At 30.9% G+C, this 19,271-nt stretch overlaps 1 protein-coding gene across 18 annotated transcripts in view; it reads right to left on the bottom strand.

Annotated features, from left to right (window-relative positions):
* LOC129798743 (dorsal-ventral patterning tolloid-like protein 1) overlaps window positions 1-19,271 on the bottom strand; it is a 152,386-nt gene that overhangs the window by 12,759 nt on the left and 120,356 nt on the right. For 15 of the 18 annotated variants that reach the window (XR_008751462.1, XM_055842171.1, XM_055842159.1 and 12 more), the window contains 9 exons: window positions 17,551-17,658; window positions 16,229-16,406; window positions 13,811-13,837; window positions 9,948-10,159; window positions 9,602-9,809; window positions 6,428-6,645; window positions 6,187-6,313; window positions 5,734-5,835; window positions 3,376-3,804 (listed from right to left, as the gene is read on the bottom strand). Coding sequence is in view for 16 of the 18 variants with exons in the window: in XM_055842171.1 (XP_055698146.1) it covers window positions 3,376-3,804; window positions 5,734-5,835; window positions 6,187-6,313; window positions 6,428-6,645; window positions 9,602-9,809; window positions 9,948-10,159; window positions 13,811-13,837; window positions 16,229-16,406; window positions 17,551-17,658 (1,609 nt within the window). In the remaining 2 variants the exon portion in view is untranslated. The remainder of the gene's footprint in view (window positions 1-3,375; window positions 3,805-5,733; window positions 5,836-6,186; window positions 6,314-6,427; window positions 6,646-9,601; window positions 9,810-9,947; window positions 10,160-13,810; window positions 13,838-16,228; window positions 16,407-17,550; window positions 17,659-19,271) is intronic. The other 3 variants (XR_008751463.1, XM_055842150.1, XM_055842195.1) reach the window with 1 other exon arrangement.

Here is a 19,271-nt window from a genome sequence, read left to right as displayed (position 1 = left end):
CTTAACATTTTTATAATAAAATCAGACAAATTAACAGCGTGATGTAGCTTTAGAGATGTTGTCTGGTTTAGTAATTTAAGAACCTTGGCAGACCTGATGATCAGACGAGAGATAGCTTAGTTTAATTATATTCGAAATAATGTTTAAGCTACATTTCTATCATTTTCCACTAAGCCGCAACTTTGAGAATGAGGTATCAAAGCTCGTAACTTTGCTGACAAAATAAGTTTAGACAGAGTTTATTTATATTCAGAACGAGATAAGTCTGCACAAGAACCTTAATCTTACAAACCAAATTCTTATACTTAAATTATAAAACTTGACATCTTTTTTTTTTATTAAGATATAAAACAAAGTTGCATCGTTCTCTAAATCAAAACTTTCATTCAACATATGAGGTATAAGTAAAATGAAAATTTAATAAATATTTATATTGTTCCTCTTTAAATTCCATAAATTAAATTAAAAAAATACATTTTATTTAACCATTAAGGACATAAGTCACCAGTCAGTGGCTTAAAGAAAAAAATTCTAACTAAGATAAAAAATATAACTTGAAAACTTCAGATGATCAGAGGATTTTTTTTTAATTCGTTAAAGAATTTTGATCATAAGTCACTTTTAATTTTTTCATTCGGATTTGAGCTATATTCTTCTAGATTTGTACTTCTAGATAAGAACAAATGTGGTTTTTTTTAAACTTTATTTTACTTTTAATTTAATTGAACTGTAAAAGAAAAATTTCATATATAACTATTTCAGAAAATTTTATACATTAGTCAATTTTATTAATTAAGTTACAAGATTATATTAAAATTAAACAAACTGAAATAATATATAATACAAGAACATAAATTTAAATGTGAACTATTAATGTTAGACCACAAAGTTAAATGGGTGGTCTTTCATTAACATTCAAGACATATTTGAATTTCAATTTCAAGTACGAGAACGAGACTAATTAGAGTTGTGGATAAATGTCGAAAAAGACGTTCATTCTGCACATTATAACTTAAAAGTTTTAATTAAACCAATAAGTATCCTTCTTGAGAAAGTCATATTACAAAAATTAATTAACTTTCACAAGCAAGAATAAAACGTATAATATCGGTTATATTCGTAAGCCAAATATATTCTTCCGAATAAAAATCGACAAGTTAATAACTTTGCAATACTGTCAGAAGTTAACTTAACTTTTGAGAGACATTTGCATTGGAAATGATTTAAAGTGAAAATTGTATATTCGTTATCGTTACAATTCAAATCAATGTAAAATGTTATTACTTTTTGTATAATTGATTTTTGTTTATTAAAAAGGTTTAAAGGAACGTGTGAGGTATATTCAAAAAGTAAGGTGAATTTTCACATTTCTCGGGCTATATTCGATTCTTGATTTTTCTTTTTTGTTATCTTGGTGGATATGTCCCTAATATAATGTTGGCACGATCAATCAATCCTCTTGCACTTTTAATTAGTCTTACAAATGTTAAACCTGTATCAATGTGCTTGAGGATTTTTTTTTAATACTTAGAGAGTATATTTTAAACAAATGGAATTTTTATAAGTGATACAGGCTCTTCACAGAAGGCCTAGAACATGCTAATGATGATACTAGCTCTGGACGTCAAAAACATATAAAAATGTCGAAGCATTTTTCATGGAAAATTGTGAAATCACAAAATATTTGAGCTTATCGGCATATCAGCTCGTTCCTTCTATGCAATACTTGCTAGCTGTTTTGGGCATGAAACATGTGATAGAGAAATTTGCTCGGAAAGCTTCTCCATACATCTCTGTTTGTTCGTGATTTTTTGGCCAAAACCAAGTCCTTAATCATACCTCGGCCATCGTTTTTACTAGAATCGGTGCACAGAGACTTTTTCATATTCCTGGAACTGAAAATCCCCATGAAAACATGGCGTTTTGGCAGGATTAAGCAGATAAAAATCCCATCACCGGAAGAGCTCGAAGCCATATCAAAAAGTGCATATCAGAAGGACTTCGAGGATTGGAAAAAGCTTAAGCACTAGTGCATTATATCTGACACGGATTGCTTTGAATAGAACAAAATAGATTTTCATGAATAAATAAGTATTTTTCGATATTAAATAAAAATTCACCTTACTTCTTGAACACACCTCGTAATAACATTTTAAATATGAAAGATTAATTAACTTGACTAAAATTGTAATTTTTTTAGAATTATGGAGGGCCTATTTTACATTATTATGCAGTTATACATTATTATTTATTTATAAGTACAAATTTAATTCAAATAAGCTCAGGTTCCTTACATTCTGATTTCTATACAGCCTCAGCAAAATTTATATCAAATTTTGCGGGACAAGTCTACCTTTTTATCAACAAATAGATCAAATTTTGAATATAAAATGATTCAAATACACAAATTACACATTTGAACTCTCACCAGCGACAATAATTAATGTGAATCATATTAAAATTTTAATGTGCAAGTGTGATAACACAGTAAGAGCGTCTTACTAGTTTCAAATCATCGTGTTCAAATAAAGTCATTCCTATCTAGGATCTAGGGGAAATATTTTTATTCAAAATGCCTTTTTAACCTAAGTTTTCCTAACATGATTCAAGAATCACTTGATTACTGAACATGTAAAATCTTTTGCACTATTTTCAAATTAAGATTTTATATTCAGGGCAATATTGATTTAAGAAATTTTGCAAAATTTGTTAAGAAATTACAAAAATTTGAAATATGAGTTTAACCTCTAGTTAGGGGCCTACAATCTTAATAAAAAGTGAAGATATTTTTCACTTTTCCTTGTAAAAATTTTGAAGATATTACTTCGCGACTTAAACAAATTTGCTCGTAGTTCTTGTATTATTTCGGCGAACATTATGAAATATGCATTTTTAGATAGCTTTTAATGTACGATTTTGAAATATATAAGACTGATAAGTCAATTCTCTTTTAGAAAATAAACTTGCCAATAGTCTTCAGTGTCTCTACGCAAAAACGCATGGAAAAATGAAATGTCGAGAGGCCCCTGCCTCTAGTCTAAATACTATATAAATAGTTAATGAGCGGACATTGTACTTATAAGTAATTCTTAGTGTCCGAATAGCCTAGGCTAATCTTTATAGATTTTCATCATATCAAAGCTTATTGGGCGAAGAATGTCTAATGAGAAGAAGCCAAGAAGCTATTCTTTTTGACTGATTATCAATAGAGGATGAGAGATTCTGAGCAGTTATTTCGCTCTGACGAGACTAAATCTTAATAAGGCTTCCGAATATATTGTTATAGACTACGTTGTGATGGGTTGTATGATTCAGTGAAATTGACTGTAAATGATGATGCGGAAGCATTGGTTGGGAACAGTGAAAAATACTCACCCATAAGCTCCTCCAGTAGTGTTGGCATTGTCAGCCTTCACCTTGAAGTTGTCGAAGACAATGGTGACTTGTTCGTTTGGTGTCGCGAGGAAGACGTAGGAACAATTGGTTTCAGAGGGATAGTTGGAAGGATAGCGCGGACTGTTGAATTCACCTTTTTTGCGCGATATACTGCGATATGTGAAGCTGCACGTGCCATCAGGTGCCGCAGTACCTGGTATCTTGTACTCCGTCTCAAAGGAGTACTTTGCTTTAAAGCCACCTCCCTGAAGCTCACCTGAGCTGAACACCATCACAAGGCGGGGTCCATCGCTTACAACTGGTGGCGGAATTTCGGTGCCGCACAATTCATGGTCAAACTTGTCGTAACTGTCTGTGGTTTCTTGCCCTTTCAAGTAAATCTTCAAATATCCATCTGTGCAATTTGATCTGCAATTGAACAAAGGGTAGAGAAACGAGAAATCAATTAAGCCATTCCAAATAGTTTCTTCATTATATGATATCTCTTGAGACTTTTCTATTCAACCCACTACTCTTCCCGTCCCATTTCTCCCTATACCAACGGATGTCCCTATGGATACATATCAGAAGAAACTGACGAAGAAACTTCCTGGAAAACAGTGATGTGACTAAAAGTTGCTGGATGGAGCCGAGAAACTTTCATCTGACAAACAGTGTCTGGACTTTTGAAACAATTTATAAATTTTTAATAGCAATTTTGTAAAGTACTTCTCAGTCATTCACGGGTTATCCTTCTCACCTCGACATCGTATAGTACCCAGAGAGACATCTCGTAAAATATCAAAGACGTTATTTTCAAAAGAAAACTTTACAATTAGTTCTTCCAGCCTCTCATCATCATTATACTTTTCAAATTATAATGGGGAATGTATATATTGCTCAATCTCGGCTAAAGTATTAATAGATGATGTTTAATACAGATAAATGGTAAAAGTAATTTTCCAAATGTTTCTATAGACGACATCTTCAAAACACTTGAGTCAATTAGGATTATTGGCTCTATTGAATCAATTATTGGCAAATGAAATTGTTAGAAATAATCAAGTCCATCAACTGGGTCATTAGGCAAATGGGTAATGGTCATACTTGATAGTCTTTAAAACAAACACACAATACAACGGAATGGGGCCCCATCGAGAGAGTACCACTCGCCACATGACCTTTCTATAAGTCTGCTGAGATGATAAGTCCTTCCGCCTCTTAAGTCACCACATGTATTGGTGTTGAGGCTGTTTGGAAGAAATTGAGAGCACGCACATGTGTAATGTAGCATCATAAATTGAATGATTGGATGGCGTGAAATGATTTCAATTGGCATTTGGAAATCATGCCAAATCATCCGTTCACCGTGATTCTCAGCATAGAACACATACAGTGTCTATTATTATTATTACCATGCCACCATCGCAAGCCACGTTTATAGCACTCTTGAAATTTGTAATAACATTCCCACTCAGACACTTCTCAAGCATTTCGGGAGTCACAGTTGTTATCGGAAAGACTGAATAAACAATTAGTCTGGGGCTATTTCATCCTACATCCGGATTTTTGGATCAAGACAATGTCAGATTCTTCGGGATTTTTACCAATCCCAATTTAAATATAATCTTTAATTTTTTACGTTGAAGATTGTAAAAGAAAATTAAATGATTATTAATTTTGTGAAATAGAGATTTCGGATTCTATTAATTATTTTGTGAAAAATATAATTTCATTTTTTTATTAATATTCATAATATTTTATTTCATTCCTAGATGTGCTACAATTTCTGGGGATATAATGCTTGCGTTCACTGCCAAATGTCACGGACAATGAATATAATCTTGTATCTTTGACTTTGAATATTTCACAGTCATGATCATTCGTACTCTAATATAACAAGTTCTTCCGGCAATGATTCTTTTCTGTGAATGCATCTCATAGTGTTTTGTATCTAAAAATTTCCCAAAAATACATTTCTCTCTTTATCTCTCTAGTATTGTATACTTGTTTAGCTATATGTGAGAGGATTTCAGTGGAGAAGATTGAGTCGTGAAGAGATCAAAGGCAAAAACTTTTCCATCTTTCCGTGTGATTTCAGCAATTTCTCATGAACAATAAACACAAATTATGCTACATGCTGTCGTATTTCCCAAAATCACGAATTGTTTTTCAAATTCCGCCATGGATATTTCAATACACGGCACTTGATATACGGAAAAATCTTGCTGATATTGAATATTATGGCATTTTGAAGTGAGGTGTACAACATCAAAAGATATCCCAAGCTATAATTTGCTTTCTTCACATTGAATTTCTTTTTCATATTCAACACACATACATATATAATATACTTACTCGCTTTTGTCTTTATGTTCGACTTTTGGTATTTCAAATTTGGAAAATTCAAGTTTAACTCGTTCCAAATTCTGTGCATCTTGCATACCGTAAATAAAATATCTGTAAAGAGTGGAAAAGGAGCATTTAAGTATGATCATGTAGGATTTAATGTGTATATTGTGTTTATGATGTTTGCATCTGAAATTAATTTATGGTCTACAATTGCATCAATTAAACATAGAAAATTGCATTAACCACTGAGAATGGTTGAAGGATCAAAAATGGGTGTACAATTTGAACAATAACTTTGCAAATCTGGCATTTTGCCAGATCTTCCTCACACTTTTGACCCATTCCAAATAATTCACATTGAGTAATTATACTGTAGATTTGGAGTTATATATGGGGCCAATGAACAGACAATTGCAGTACCATTTTGAGTATTATACTTTATGATGTACTACAACTCACCTACAAACTACTTTCGGAATAAACGGGTATGGATAATTGGGCGAATAGACAAACCCTGATGATTCCTTTCCCGACAGAATCTTCTGATCACACTCGGACCCACGAATGTGTTCACCATCGTTATGACCTGGTTGAATTTTATAGACATCAAAGGATTTTCACATGTGGAAGATTAAAAGAAAATTTCCCATTTAATCAGACAACGTTGTGCTTTGATAAGGAAATATAGATAATTACTCACTTATAAAATCTAATTTAACAAAACTTTCGCTAAATTCGAAAATTCCTTTGAAGCCACGATTCTGTGTATTGGCCGTTCGTTGGAGTGTGTAGAAATGCACAAAGAGATTCGATTCACTAGAATACAGCACAAGATTCCTCTGTTGGCCACAGTAAGTGCCCACAAGAGCTGAAGTGTTGTCTAAGCCGTCGTACACTTTCACAAAATCAAATGGACAACTGAAAAGTCAGAAAATATACTACATGTTAGCAATAATAAAATAAAGGAATAACTTTTAAAGATTTATCACAACATGTAAAATTTCATTAAATGTAAATTTGTTGAAATATATGAAATATATGTTACCACTTAATTACTAAGAAGAAATTTCATGCTCATTTTTTGTGTATTGTTCTAAACCATTGATAAAATTTCAATAATTTAAAATGCTTATTCTCTCATCAAGTCTTTTTTCTTATTATGTCATGTTGCTCCCTCAATTAACCATCAATGGTTCAGAGACAATTAGGAATCCGATGAGCGTCAAGGGGGAAGTCTGAATTGAAAGGCAAAATTTAGCAGTTTTCACAATTTTTTAAGAAGAAGAGAAAGACCAAACTTTATGAAATTTTCAGCATATGTTTATACGGTTTATATAGTCAAGTGTGCTAATCTGGGCACTTCGCTATCTGGATCGTTTATGACTAATCCAATTAAAATAATATTTTTATTTTTATTTCCGTAATATAGTCACTACAGTAACATAATATAACAATTCAAGTATGAGAAAAAGCAAAAATAATATCTTTATCCATTAAATAAGTGAGTGCCCGGATTATCACACTTGACTGTAATCGACTCATTTCAATCTTGTACCACTAAAAATTTTCTAGCAGTGATTATATTCGCTAATGTCAGCTGGTTGTTTGAAAACATTTATTGTTTTTTTTTTGTGAAAAAAGTATTTTAAATCCAAAGGTTTAATTAAAAGGAAATTAGCGAAAAGGCTACCCAGTTAGTGCATGCTGACTTATTTCAGTATTATAATTATTTTATAAATTTTCTTTACTATTTTTGATAAATTTTTATATTATGTTTCTGAATGAAATAGTGAATAATTCTGTGGATTTAGAAGAAGTGAAAAAGAATTTCATCAGTCCAAAAACAAGCGTTTAAGTAGCACTCTTCGGAAAATGATCCGGTTACCCCACCTTAATATATACATATTTAAAGTGCTTAAATTATTTTTTTTTCGAAAAAAATTACAAAATGAGAATTATCACTCAGAGAAAAAAATCTAAAAAGATTTTCATTTATCATAAGCGTATTTCATTAAATAAACAAAGGAGAAAATTTAAAAATGGGAATTTTTTCGAGTTGTTTCAAAGTGCATATTTTGAAATTAAACATTGACTTTAACACGTTTAGAACACCATTTAGAATTTCATTTAGAAAAGAATTTAATTCTGAGGAGAATAAACTTTTATTCATTTCATTCTGTTCATAAGTTTTTTTTTATCTTTCCCACCCATTTTAAAAAGTTATAAAAATAAGAAGTGGAGAAAACTCTCTTTAAAGTTTTGAATGTACGCACAAACACTTATAAATCTTTTCGGCGCTTTTTGCTTTAATTCCTGGATCTTCGAAAATATTTCGATTTTTTTCTTATTTGTGGGATATTTTCAAAAATAGTTTATTGTATAAAACAATAAAAAATATAAATTTCAGGCTTCCCCCTTAAGATAGAAAAACCTTTACCACGGTTTATTTTATATTTGAAAAAAATTATACAAATTTCCATGAAATTCTTATGTACTTTAGTTAGAAGGTGCTAAAACTAATGTATTTAAGCCTCGGTTTCTTTTATTTAGGAGGATGGATCTTTCAAATTTCCAACCTGACCCATTTTGCTTCAGGCCCCCCCCCCCCCCAATATTAAGATTAACAATTTAGAAGATATCCATTTAGTTAAATTCTTTGCTTTCTGTAATTTATTCAAAATACTGAAAGCGGTATTCTCCACTAATATCTATTTTTTAAAAGTTGTAGTACAAAGTCAATTAAAAGGACTTTTTCTGAAACTAAAAATAGAACACTTTATTTTCGAAAAAAATCTTTAAAACATTGTGTTGACGCTTGTAAGGAAATCATTTGTGGACGACAACATTTGAACTCATTGAACAATAAATTATTCTGTGAACGTATTTCGGTTTAATTTGTTACCAAAGAAAATTAAAATATCATTTATAAAAGTTAAAAGAAATAGGCGTTTTATAAGACTGCAGAAGATTGGATAATATATTAATAAAGCATCAGAAATTGTAATGTAAAATATTGTAGGTAAAGGGAAAATTAAGAAGCTAAAAACCATCTGAAATTTAGACATATGAGATATTGTATAATTTTGAATTCTCTAGAATTTTTTACTGACCCAAATTGATTCTTCTACTGAAGATATGTTTACTTTAGTAATGTATATAAAAAAAAAGCTTTAAAGTTGAATATCTCACAAGCCGAAAGAGATATATATTTTACAAATTAGATCATTTCAGAACAGATTTTTGTCCTAAAATGTGTATTATTATACTTTAAAATAATCAAAGTCATGATTTCAAAAAATAAATTTAAAACTTTTAAATCGATTGAGGTGAAACCTTAAACTTTACATCACTTTCTTGTCCCATACTATAAACTTAAAATGAGCAAAATTTCAAAGCATGTTAGAAATGATAAAAGCATCAACGCATTTATTCGTATACAAACTTCAATTTAAAAATATAAATATTTGATCTCGACAGATTTGGGAACGAAATCCACATACACTTAAATTGCTGTTCTAAGATACTAAGAAAGGAAATTTTAACTTGAAATTAAGGTTAATACAAATATTCTTTTATCACCCTCAAAGGCCAAAGCTGTATCTCAGAGTTAAAAAAAATTACAGACATTTTCAAATGTGAAGCAAAAACCCCTAGTCCATAACCCGAATTTCACGCTTCGTGAAGTACGATTAAAATTTATATAATGAGTTTTATAAAATAATATATTTATGATGCTCATGCAAACTTCCCCATAAATTTTCGATTAACATCTAAACACTGAGTATAATGAGAAATTGTAAGTGTTGACCTGTGATAGGGAAAGATAAAAGGTAGTTCTTAATGTAGTGTAAATAATTAAATTTGCTTAACTTACTGTGGTCCACCGAAGAAGAGATCAAAATCACGAAACTCCAGTCGCACACGTTGATTGGATTTACCGATAAATTGATAAGTGCAAGACATATCTTTGGGATAGGCACCTGGATAAGTGGGTGAAATTATCGATCCTGTACGATTCTGGGAAATGTTGACGATGTAGGAGCAGGGGGATCCAATGACAGGTTGACCGACTTCGAATTCCGCTGCAAATGAAAATTTCACATCATGAGACTGGCTTTTTATAACCATTCCTGGCACGACAGACATGGAGGTAATTTTGCAGGATGAGGGATTGAGGCTGCAAATGGGGAATGTATGGGCAGAAATGAATTGAAACTTACATTCATTGATGAAACTGTAGCGACCCCCAAACACATCCGGAGTAGTCATGTTTTTATTGGTAAAAAACGATAAAGCTATAGCACGATACAGCGAAATGCGGCGACGAGGCGGAATGGGACCACAGTAGCGACCACCGAAGGGAGAATTGATCAAATCAGCTGGATCCGATGACTGTACCTCCGCATATATATCCATATATTCCGTGCCACAGCTGCAGAGCATAGAATAGAGAGGTAGATAAAATGTCCCTTGTTTTCAACTAAACCACATTAGTTTGCTACAAAAAAAACCTCCACAACCCCATCAGAACTGGTATTCGAAACGAGGATTATATCAATTTATATCCCATTTTCCTCTCATTGCTCCACACACTTGTGAAAACAACATGAACAAATCCACCAATGAGGAAATGAACACACAATTAAAAACTATCAAGTGATTTTCTTTATTGACTTTCAATGAAAATTGTTATCATAAAATCAGAAATAGTCCTTCATCCACTTAACAAAGGCTTTAAACTTTAATTTTATACGTGTCTAAGTTTTGTATAAGTTTTTAGTAATTTTTAGTACTTGATTTTTGTTAAAATTTTTATTAAATTGTTGCTAAATTTGCCAAAAATTGTTTAATCGAAAGTTTTCGTGTATTCCTATAGGCAAAAAGTCCTCTACATATTGGAAGCGAATTTCCGCCAAAAATATCATTTTGAAAATATAAAAGAATACATTAATAATAATAAACAACTTAAAGTTCATTAATTAAATTTATAGATACAGTAACGAGTTGATTCCTAAAGTTCAGTTTTTTTGTAATGAAAGCAAGGTGGTATAAGATAATTCTTCAAATATGTGTAACATCAAAATTTTTGATCCTGAAAATGTTAAATTCATACTGGAACTTAACTTTCAAAATATTATATATATTCTAGAAATATCTTGAGTCCATCTTACAATTTAAAACAGCAATTAGTCATACTAAATAAATAGGTATTACTATGTTATCACACTTGCACATTAAAATTTTAATATGATTCACATTAATTATCGCTGGTGAAAGTCTAAATGTGTAATTTGTGTGTTTGAATCATTTTATATTCAAAATTTGATCTATTTGTTGATAAAAAGGTAGACTTGGCCCGCAAAATTTGATATAAATTGATTTATAGCATTAATGCGAAAAATTAATGCGATTTTCTCTTTAATTTTTTAATGTGAAAAATATTTATGCTTTAGGTAAATTTAAACTTATTTTTTGCAGGCCAAGTCCACTTCTTTATCAATAAATAGGAAAACCTCAAATATTAAGTGACTCAAAGACACAAATAGCATATTTGAACGCTCACAAGCGACAATTAATGTGAATCACATTAAAATTTTAATATGCAAGTGTGATAACGCCGTTAAACACTGCACTGCACTGTGTTAAAAACCACATCTAAATGTAGTATATTAAAATATTATAGAATATTTAAAAATAAACCATCGTATAATTTTATTATATCCAAAAACGTGTTAGTTTAGAATCTAAATAATATTATAAAAAAATATAAAATAAACCAAAAGTATTTTTTAATCGTATTTTCTTACGCATTTTGCTGATTCTAAAAACTAAACGGAGTTTTATAGCGACTTGCAGTTCTTCGAGATCCTTCCCTTTTTCTATTAAGTCTTATTTGTGAGGGGTAAGATCACCAAAATTATTTTTAGCTAATTTTCTTTTCGATATTGTGATAGTAACTTCGATTATTGTTTTTAAATTCAAATATTACATACAACTCAGATGGAAGTATCATTATTTAAGACATTTAGTATTCCAAAGGGTTTGTCTTAGAAGCATCGATTTTTTTTTGTAATAGTATTAGTTTTTTCCGTTTTTTTCCTTTTATTCATTTATTGACTCACAAAACATAGGGTAATTTCCTTTTACAAATTTGTGGCATAAAATATAATTAAAGAAAGGAAAATGAAGAAAAATACCGTTAATAAAAAGAAATTAAGAGTTTGATTTTAAAAAAAAAAAGTGAAAAGAGAAATTAATGAGGTCCAATCTGGAAATGCTCTCGAATAGTGTCAGGCGATCTACGCTTCTGAGTGGCAAGAGAGTTATATACAAAAACCCTTTTGACAAATAAATTTCGTCTGAAGGACTCACGATATTATTTAGGGACAATCAGTCCACCGACCCTAGCCGACCCGCCAGGAGTCAAGAGAGACCAGTAGGGGAATTCTGCAACGATATGACATTGTCATATGACAAATATTCGTGGTAAATTCGGAAGCAAGACAGCATTAAAGCTCAATGACCATCTAATAGTCATTGGAAGGATTTCTATGAAGCTCATTGTAACTGATATGAATTGGATTTTCGATTAGTTCTTCTGAATTTATTACATAAAAAAATTTAAATTTGTCATATGACATTATCATACTGTTACAGAATTCCCCTACAGGTACCCAGGACATCACGACGCAATCAGCCGATTAAGAAAGATGAGAGCGCGCATTTGAAGTAGCGATGGGAGATCACATCCTACAAAAACATTTCTATGGGATGAGATGTGATCGCGAGGCCGCAGCCCGCAAATGTGTCTCACACAATTGTTAAAAGCAAATGAAACTGGCGAACTGTGTCACTATATCCGACAGACAGAAGAGCTCTACCCCATAATTAAGACGCTTAGAGCAGAAATGGTCTCTTTTTTTATGCATTTTGCTATTAAAACAGTCCACTTCGGCTCTGATCGTCTCAATTAAAGAAAAGAAGTAACAGTGCTCTGGCTAGGAGTAAGCGTGTATCATGAAGTGTGATATCCCGATTTTTAATACTAACTCGAAAATTTAAATTCGGCGACCATGGAGGTAATTGTCCACTTGAAATCATCGACTGAACATTGTTACTTTGCCAAATTTGGTAGATCCATATTTTGTATAAGACATTGTCGAACTTTGTGTGAACGTCCACTCTCTCTCACCAACATTTTTACATGCTCACGATGGTCACTACTAAAATAGAATTTATAGTTCCAAGACTTAGACAAGGAAATGATATAAGGGAGGGAAAAAAATGTAAAATCAAAATTAGTTAGTTAAAATTATACAAAATCATCTTTTGGTATAGCATAAAATTCATGAACTCGCGTCTTCTGCAAAGTTTATTTCATTTCTTCACTAATTCATGCAGAAAAGCATAATGTGGCTTTCTTTTGCACGATCTTTTGCCAAAAGTGGTCTTATTCAAAGAATATCATTTCATTTAATGTTCATAAAACATCCTCGTTTTTTTACATTTACCGCGAAGCGTTTTTCTCATATTCATTCTCCAGGGGAGTACAAAGCAATAATAACAAGAACGAAAAAATGAATGAGAAAAGAAACACTTTGGATTTTTGTACCTTCATTTCACCTCCATTTGAGATAATGTACCATGGTTTTGAATTTAAATTTCAGCATATACACAAACATTTTGTCATTAGACGCCTTTGTTGTGGTTTTACCTACAATTGAGGGCTTTTTGTGTACATGCACATAGCTACTTCAATGGATTTAGTGGGGGTGGTTCTTCTCTATTGCACGCGAATTCTTGTCGATGGAGTGGTAAAACAACCCTTGGCAATGCAACATTACAATCTTACTGAATAGGTCTTAATTTGTTTCAACAAATTTAATTCACATATTCAAAGAATTCGAATGAAGAGAGGAAAAGAAAACTTCTTATGTCATGCACATATTTTTAGTATTAACTTTTTCAACTGTCTTCTTGAGATGCCCACCCCTCATTTCAACTTTTCCACATCATCACGCATTCCTCTCCATCAAACTATTTATTAAGTTCAACCCTCTTTAAACAATGCAAATATACTTACGATGGTATTTCTCCAACGGCAGACCCACTGGAAGATGCGAAAAAGGCATAATTAATAATTAATTTTAAAAACTTTCTTCAACTCAAGTAGAAGAAAATTCTCATTGATTGCAAGACAAAGGCGTTCTTTTTCGTCTTCAACATAGAAGAGCGCACATCTTAAGATAACTTTTTGTCTATACCGCAATCGACTTTCTTTCATAGACTATGAGTGAACGAGCTTTTCAGGTGAAAAAAGTCAGTTCATGTCTATGTTTATATGTTCTTAGAGTAATGGAGTCATCGGATGATTAATGTTCCTTCAGGGTCTTCCCTTAACTTTCTCAATATTACATACCTCACTTCAGTAGAATTTTAGCTGAACCCGGTGCTTTCAGAATTTTTAGAATAAATAAATAAAATCTGAATGATTTTTTAAAACTATTCTACGAATATCATATCATAAAATAATTAAACACTAAATTTAATTATAGCCTTATTCCAATTTATTATTCAATAATTAATTATTCGAATTTACACATACGCCTATTATGAGACGTTGCGCTGATAGAAAAAAAACCAAATCTGTTTATGATGGCTTAATTTTAGAGTTAAACGAGGTTTCACCCTCCCACATATAGATTACCCCTCTGTTATTCAATTAACTTTTAACGCTTTAGCTGTAAATAGATTGCTGGGTACGTAATATTAATTATGCGACATTAATTATAGGTGGTATCAGCACTTTTTATCCTATACACAATTTTCATCAAGAATTAACCGCATTTATGGTATATCCGTGCGGGGAATTGAAAAGAGTCTCACACAATTCCTACCCCGAACCATATCAAACAGTAAGCTCGAAATTTAACACAACTTCCTTGAAATAGCACTTTATCCAAAAATTGAAATAGAACGTAATCAAAAAGATAATCCAATGAAAACATAATCTCGATTTCTTTCCTTATCACCATAATTCTTTGGATTTAGCGTAAATCTGAGTATTTTAAAATTACGTGAAGTCGAAATTCGAGATACCTCTTATTGGAGGTTTTTGAGCTTTATCAAAACAATGAAAATTGCAAATTCTGGAGAAAACAAATAAATCAGTTAAACCATGATTGCACAACATGTTCAAATAATCCAGTAAATTTCGAGATAAATTGTTAATTTTTAAATTTTGATTTAGATTATTTGTTAAAATTTTTAAAGTGTCAAATTTCCTAAAACTTGTAAGTTAAAACGCAACCAGTGAGTATTAAACTTCTTTGAGTTTTCTTAAATTTTAAAGGTGGTCGTGATGACCTTTCAGTTTTTTTTAAATACTAGCTGAGCTTATACTAATGAAGCTTTATTAGTCTTTAATTATGAATTGAAAAACCGAAAGAAATTATCTAATTAAAACTTTATTTATCGAATTTCTTTTATATGTTGAGGTTAAAAAGGCTGAATTTTACTTTAAAAGGGCTTGTGTTGGACATACCTACAAGTTAAACCGAGAGACAACGTAATCAAAATAATTCTCATCAGTCTTCCACTAACCCGTCTCTCGGTTTAAGCCGTAAGTCTGTCTAGGTCATTATGGCTTGAATTGTAAAAAAAGGTTATAAATTTTCTCGTAATTTAGTTTCGCTTCAGCAATTTAGACAAAATTGTTAATTTCATTCGACGCTTTTTATCAAAACCACGATTTCTCTGACGCAATTTAAATTTCAAAAAAGGAAAATTTAACGATTTTTTATTGATCAAAGCTTTCTCTAAAAACAATAAATATTTTCGTAAAGTTCAGACTCAACAAAAAGGAAAATTGCATGAGAACCCGAGCGAAGACAAATAAGAAAATTCAATGTTCTGCACAGTGTAGTATTTTTTGTGTATTAGAAAGATTAAGTATTGCAACTTTTGAGCAGCAAAAATTTAATTTGATGAGTAGTCAATTTAGAATTTTAAAAAAGCATGGAAATACTAATGCCAGTTTTAACAGATAAATATAGATAATAAAAAGGTTTTTACTTTTTAAACAACTATAAATGTACGTAGATATTATACAAATCTTTGCTAATATGTCTTTTGCATATGTTTTAAATTAGGAAATTTTTATTGAATCAAACATTCACATCCCTTCTTTTTCAAAAGTTTTGCATATGTCTAATGCACTCTTTCATACTTTACTTCTTTTTTTTGAGCATGACAACAAATTCAATTTAGTTTATTTCAATTTGTGTGCCAAAGATTTGAATACACATATATTCAAAACGTTTGAAAGAGAGAGAGATGTGAATTTGGATTTAATGAAATTTTGCCAATCAAAAGATGTTCCGGAGCTATCACTGATCAAATTTGATTTGAAAGTGATTAAATTTAAATGTTTGAGAAAATTGTTTATACTGGCGAAATGTTTTTTCGAAAAGAGTTTTCTAAAATCGTAATGAATTCTTACTCTGGTGGATTCCCCCGCAAATTAAATGATGTGAACACTACTTCGACACGCTGTCCAGGACCCGCTAGGAAGATGTAGAGACACTGTCTGGAATGATTTGAAGGATTGATGAGCATGGGTGCAGTAAATGTTCCATTAGACGGTCCTCCTGAACGCGAGACATAAGTTTGATCACATTCTGAAAGAGAAAAAAAACATAGAAAATTTTATTTTGTCTTATCCAAAATTTTTTGTGAGCTAATAAATAATTAAATGCTTGACAACTGTATAAAATACTACACATTTAATTGCAATTTACTGTGAAATGTATGTACTGAATACTGTATTGAATTATTATTGTTTTTAATGTATAAAAGGTGTTGTGAAATATTTTTACGACTCCTCAAATTAAGCCATTAAACTACTAAGACGTGCTGTACATTACCTTTGTACTATCTTATTAAGTTTGTTAATTCAGTTTTAGCAACAAATAACAAGAAAATTATACGATAAGCCTATGAAAGATTACCATAATAAAAGATGATAATAACATAAAGTAAATTCATTGGTTAGACTTCTCTTACTAAGACATCATTCATGATCATGAATAAGCTATTAATCTGTATTATACTTTGAAATTCAGGTTAATTACTCATGGATAATTGTTCTCCCATGAGGTAAACATTGCTTTTAACATCCTGTGAATGTTAAGGTTCAAACAAACATTGAAAACTCTTTTTGCATGCACAAAGAAAGTGAATATTCATTATAACTTTATTAACTTTTAGAAAATTACAGCAATGAAAATTCTACTTATCAAATTAAGGAATAAATATATATGTATTCATATTCATAAATATAATTTTGAAATGAGTATTCGTCAAAAATTATTAATTAACGGGTGGAAGATTTCTCAGAAAAAAGGAAACAATATTTTTCTTCATCAAGTTCTCTTTCTGGTCTCGTCAAGTTACTTTGTATAAAAGGAAATTTCATGGTCTATATAAGATATGAAAGTCTCATGATGAAAAGAACAAGTTATAAAGAGAGAGTTTTACATAAAAAAAAGAGAACTGGAGGAAAAAAATAATGACTTCTCTTACTACAAAATCAAGTGAATTAGAAAAATGTAAAATCTATTTTTGACACAGAAAAATGAACATCATCTACAGACATTTTTATTGACAGAATATCGCATTGGTATGAAAGAGTTGCCAGAGGCAAATAAATCAAAATTGTAAAGAAAATAAACACAGCATTGGTTGTCGTGAAAATATATACTAATGGTGATATTTCATCATGGTTCTTGAATTTTTTTGTAAAATACAACAGACAAAACATACTTGGTGCCTTGGGTCTCGGCAGAGGCTCCAAATACGCCACGACTGGTATCCAAGGTTGGGGATTTGGATTAGGACCCCCGACTACAGAAGCGTCGGAATCGGACGCCACTGCCGAGACAATAAAAATTATTTTCTTATTAAAATATGCATTTTATATTTAACTAAATTTCATTAGAAAGTTTCAATAAAAATAAGGGTATTCCGGATTACAACGGGGATTGATGCTGTGAGGGCTGTTTTTGTAAACTTGTGAGAATTGTCATATGAAAACTAGGGTAAAGTGATATAAGTTGGACATAGTGTTACAAGTTAGACAATTTGCCGGTACCAGTTGGACATGGCTTTTTTCTTGATAAATACAGTACAAAATTTGTTTTTAAGCACAAGGAACCAAATTATAAAACCAAAGCATTAAAAATATACAAATATAAATGAAGTACTAAATTTATTAAGAAAAAAAACCCTGTCCAAATTGTATCATTGTCCAACTTGTACCATTGTCCAACTTGTACCACTTTACCCTATTGAGAATAATACTGAACGTTTTAGAGTAATTTCAGAGTAGTTGATACATATCTAAAATTTGTAACGTCCAAATGCGAGTGATTAAATATTATGCAAATTTGCTTTGTAATTAACTAATGTAATGACTATTCTCACTAAAGTTATTTCAGTATGATAATTCTCATTTAAATGGTAAATTCACCCTCATCCCAAGAGAAATTTAACAGTTCCTAGAGTTCACGGCTCCAATTCCAAGCTTCTTAGTGGTCAATTTCTTTTAGAAAAAAATTAAGGGGAAGTGGTGTACCTTTGAATTGAGGTACCTTTGAAATTGGTCCCTTTTCTCCTATTTTTAAAACGAACTAAGGCTTTATAGTCCAGTTCCATTTAAAAATGAGAAGAAAAAACTTATTGAAAATGTACCCTAATTCAAAGATGTCTCATTTCCCCCATAACTATGTGAAATATTCATGTTTTCAAAGGTTTCCGATGTGCCATGTATTATGGTGCACTGTCCAATTGCTGAGATATTGCATAGTGCTCAACTCGAATATTTTACGTATATGAACAACCACTTATTGAAAGTTAAAAAGAAATTTTAATATTCATTCCATAAATTTTTCAATCTCTCAACTAATTTTTCTTTCTAAAAAGTTTGACCACTGTTGAAGCCTAGAAATTCAGGTTAAAAGTGTTGGAAAAGTTGATTTTTTCATGAGTTAATCTGCATTCCCCTGTTGCAAACCCAAATTCCCTTTAATTTATTGAAAAACATGTTAAATTCTTTTCAAAGAATTACTAATTTTCATAATTGAAATTTACAGAAATATAATATCATTGTACTACTGATGAAATTAAATGATCAAAAGTGTTATTTATTAAATAAATTTATTCTACTGTATTAAATGTAAATTTAAAAATGAGCAATGAAAAAATACCAGAAAAATTTCAATTGCCGATAATAAAACTGAAATGGCGACAATAAATACAGATTTTAAAAAAGGGAATTTTTCAATTTAATGAAAAAAAAGGTAATTGAAAATGAGGGAAAAATGTTGAACAACAGGATGCAATATGTGGTATACATTGCAAATTATGATCCCCTCACTCTGCGTTGCTAAATGGTTTTCGCTATTTTCCCATGAAAATCAATTTTCTGGCACTAAATTCCAATGCTGTTTAAATTTTAATGTAGCACATTGATGGATTCCACTTTT

Source organism: Phlebotomus papatasi, chromosome 1 (genome assembly GCF_024763615.1).
Source record: "Phlebotomus papatasi isolate M1 chromosome 1, Ppap_2.1, whole genome shotgun sequence".
NCBI lineage: Eukaryota > Metazoa > Arthropoda > Insecta > Diptera > Psychodidae > Phlebotomus > Phlebotomus papatasi.
Note: the sequence above shows the minus strand (reverse complement) of the source record. Positions and strands in the feature narration are given on the sequence as shown.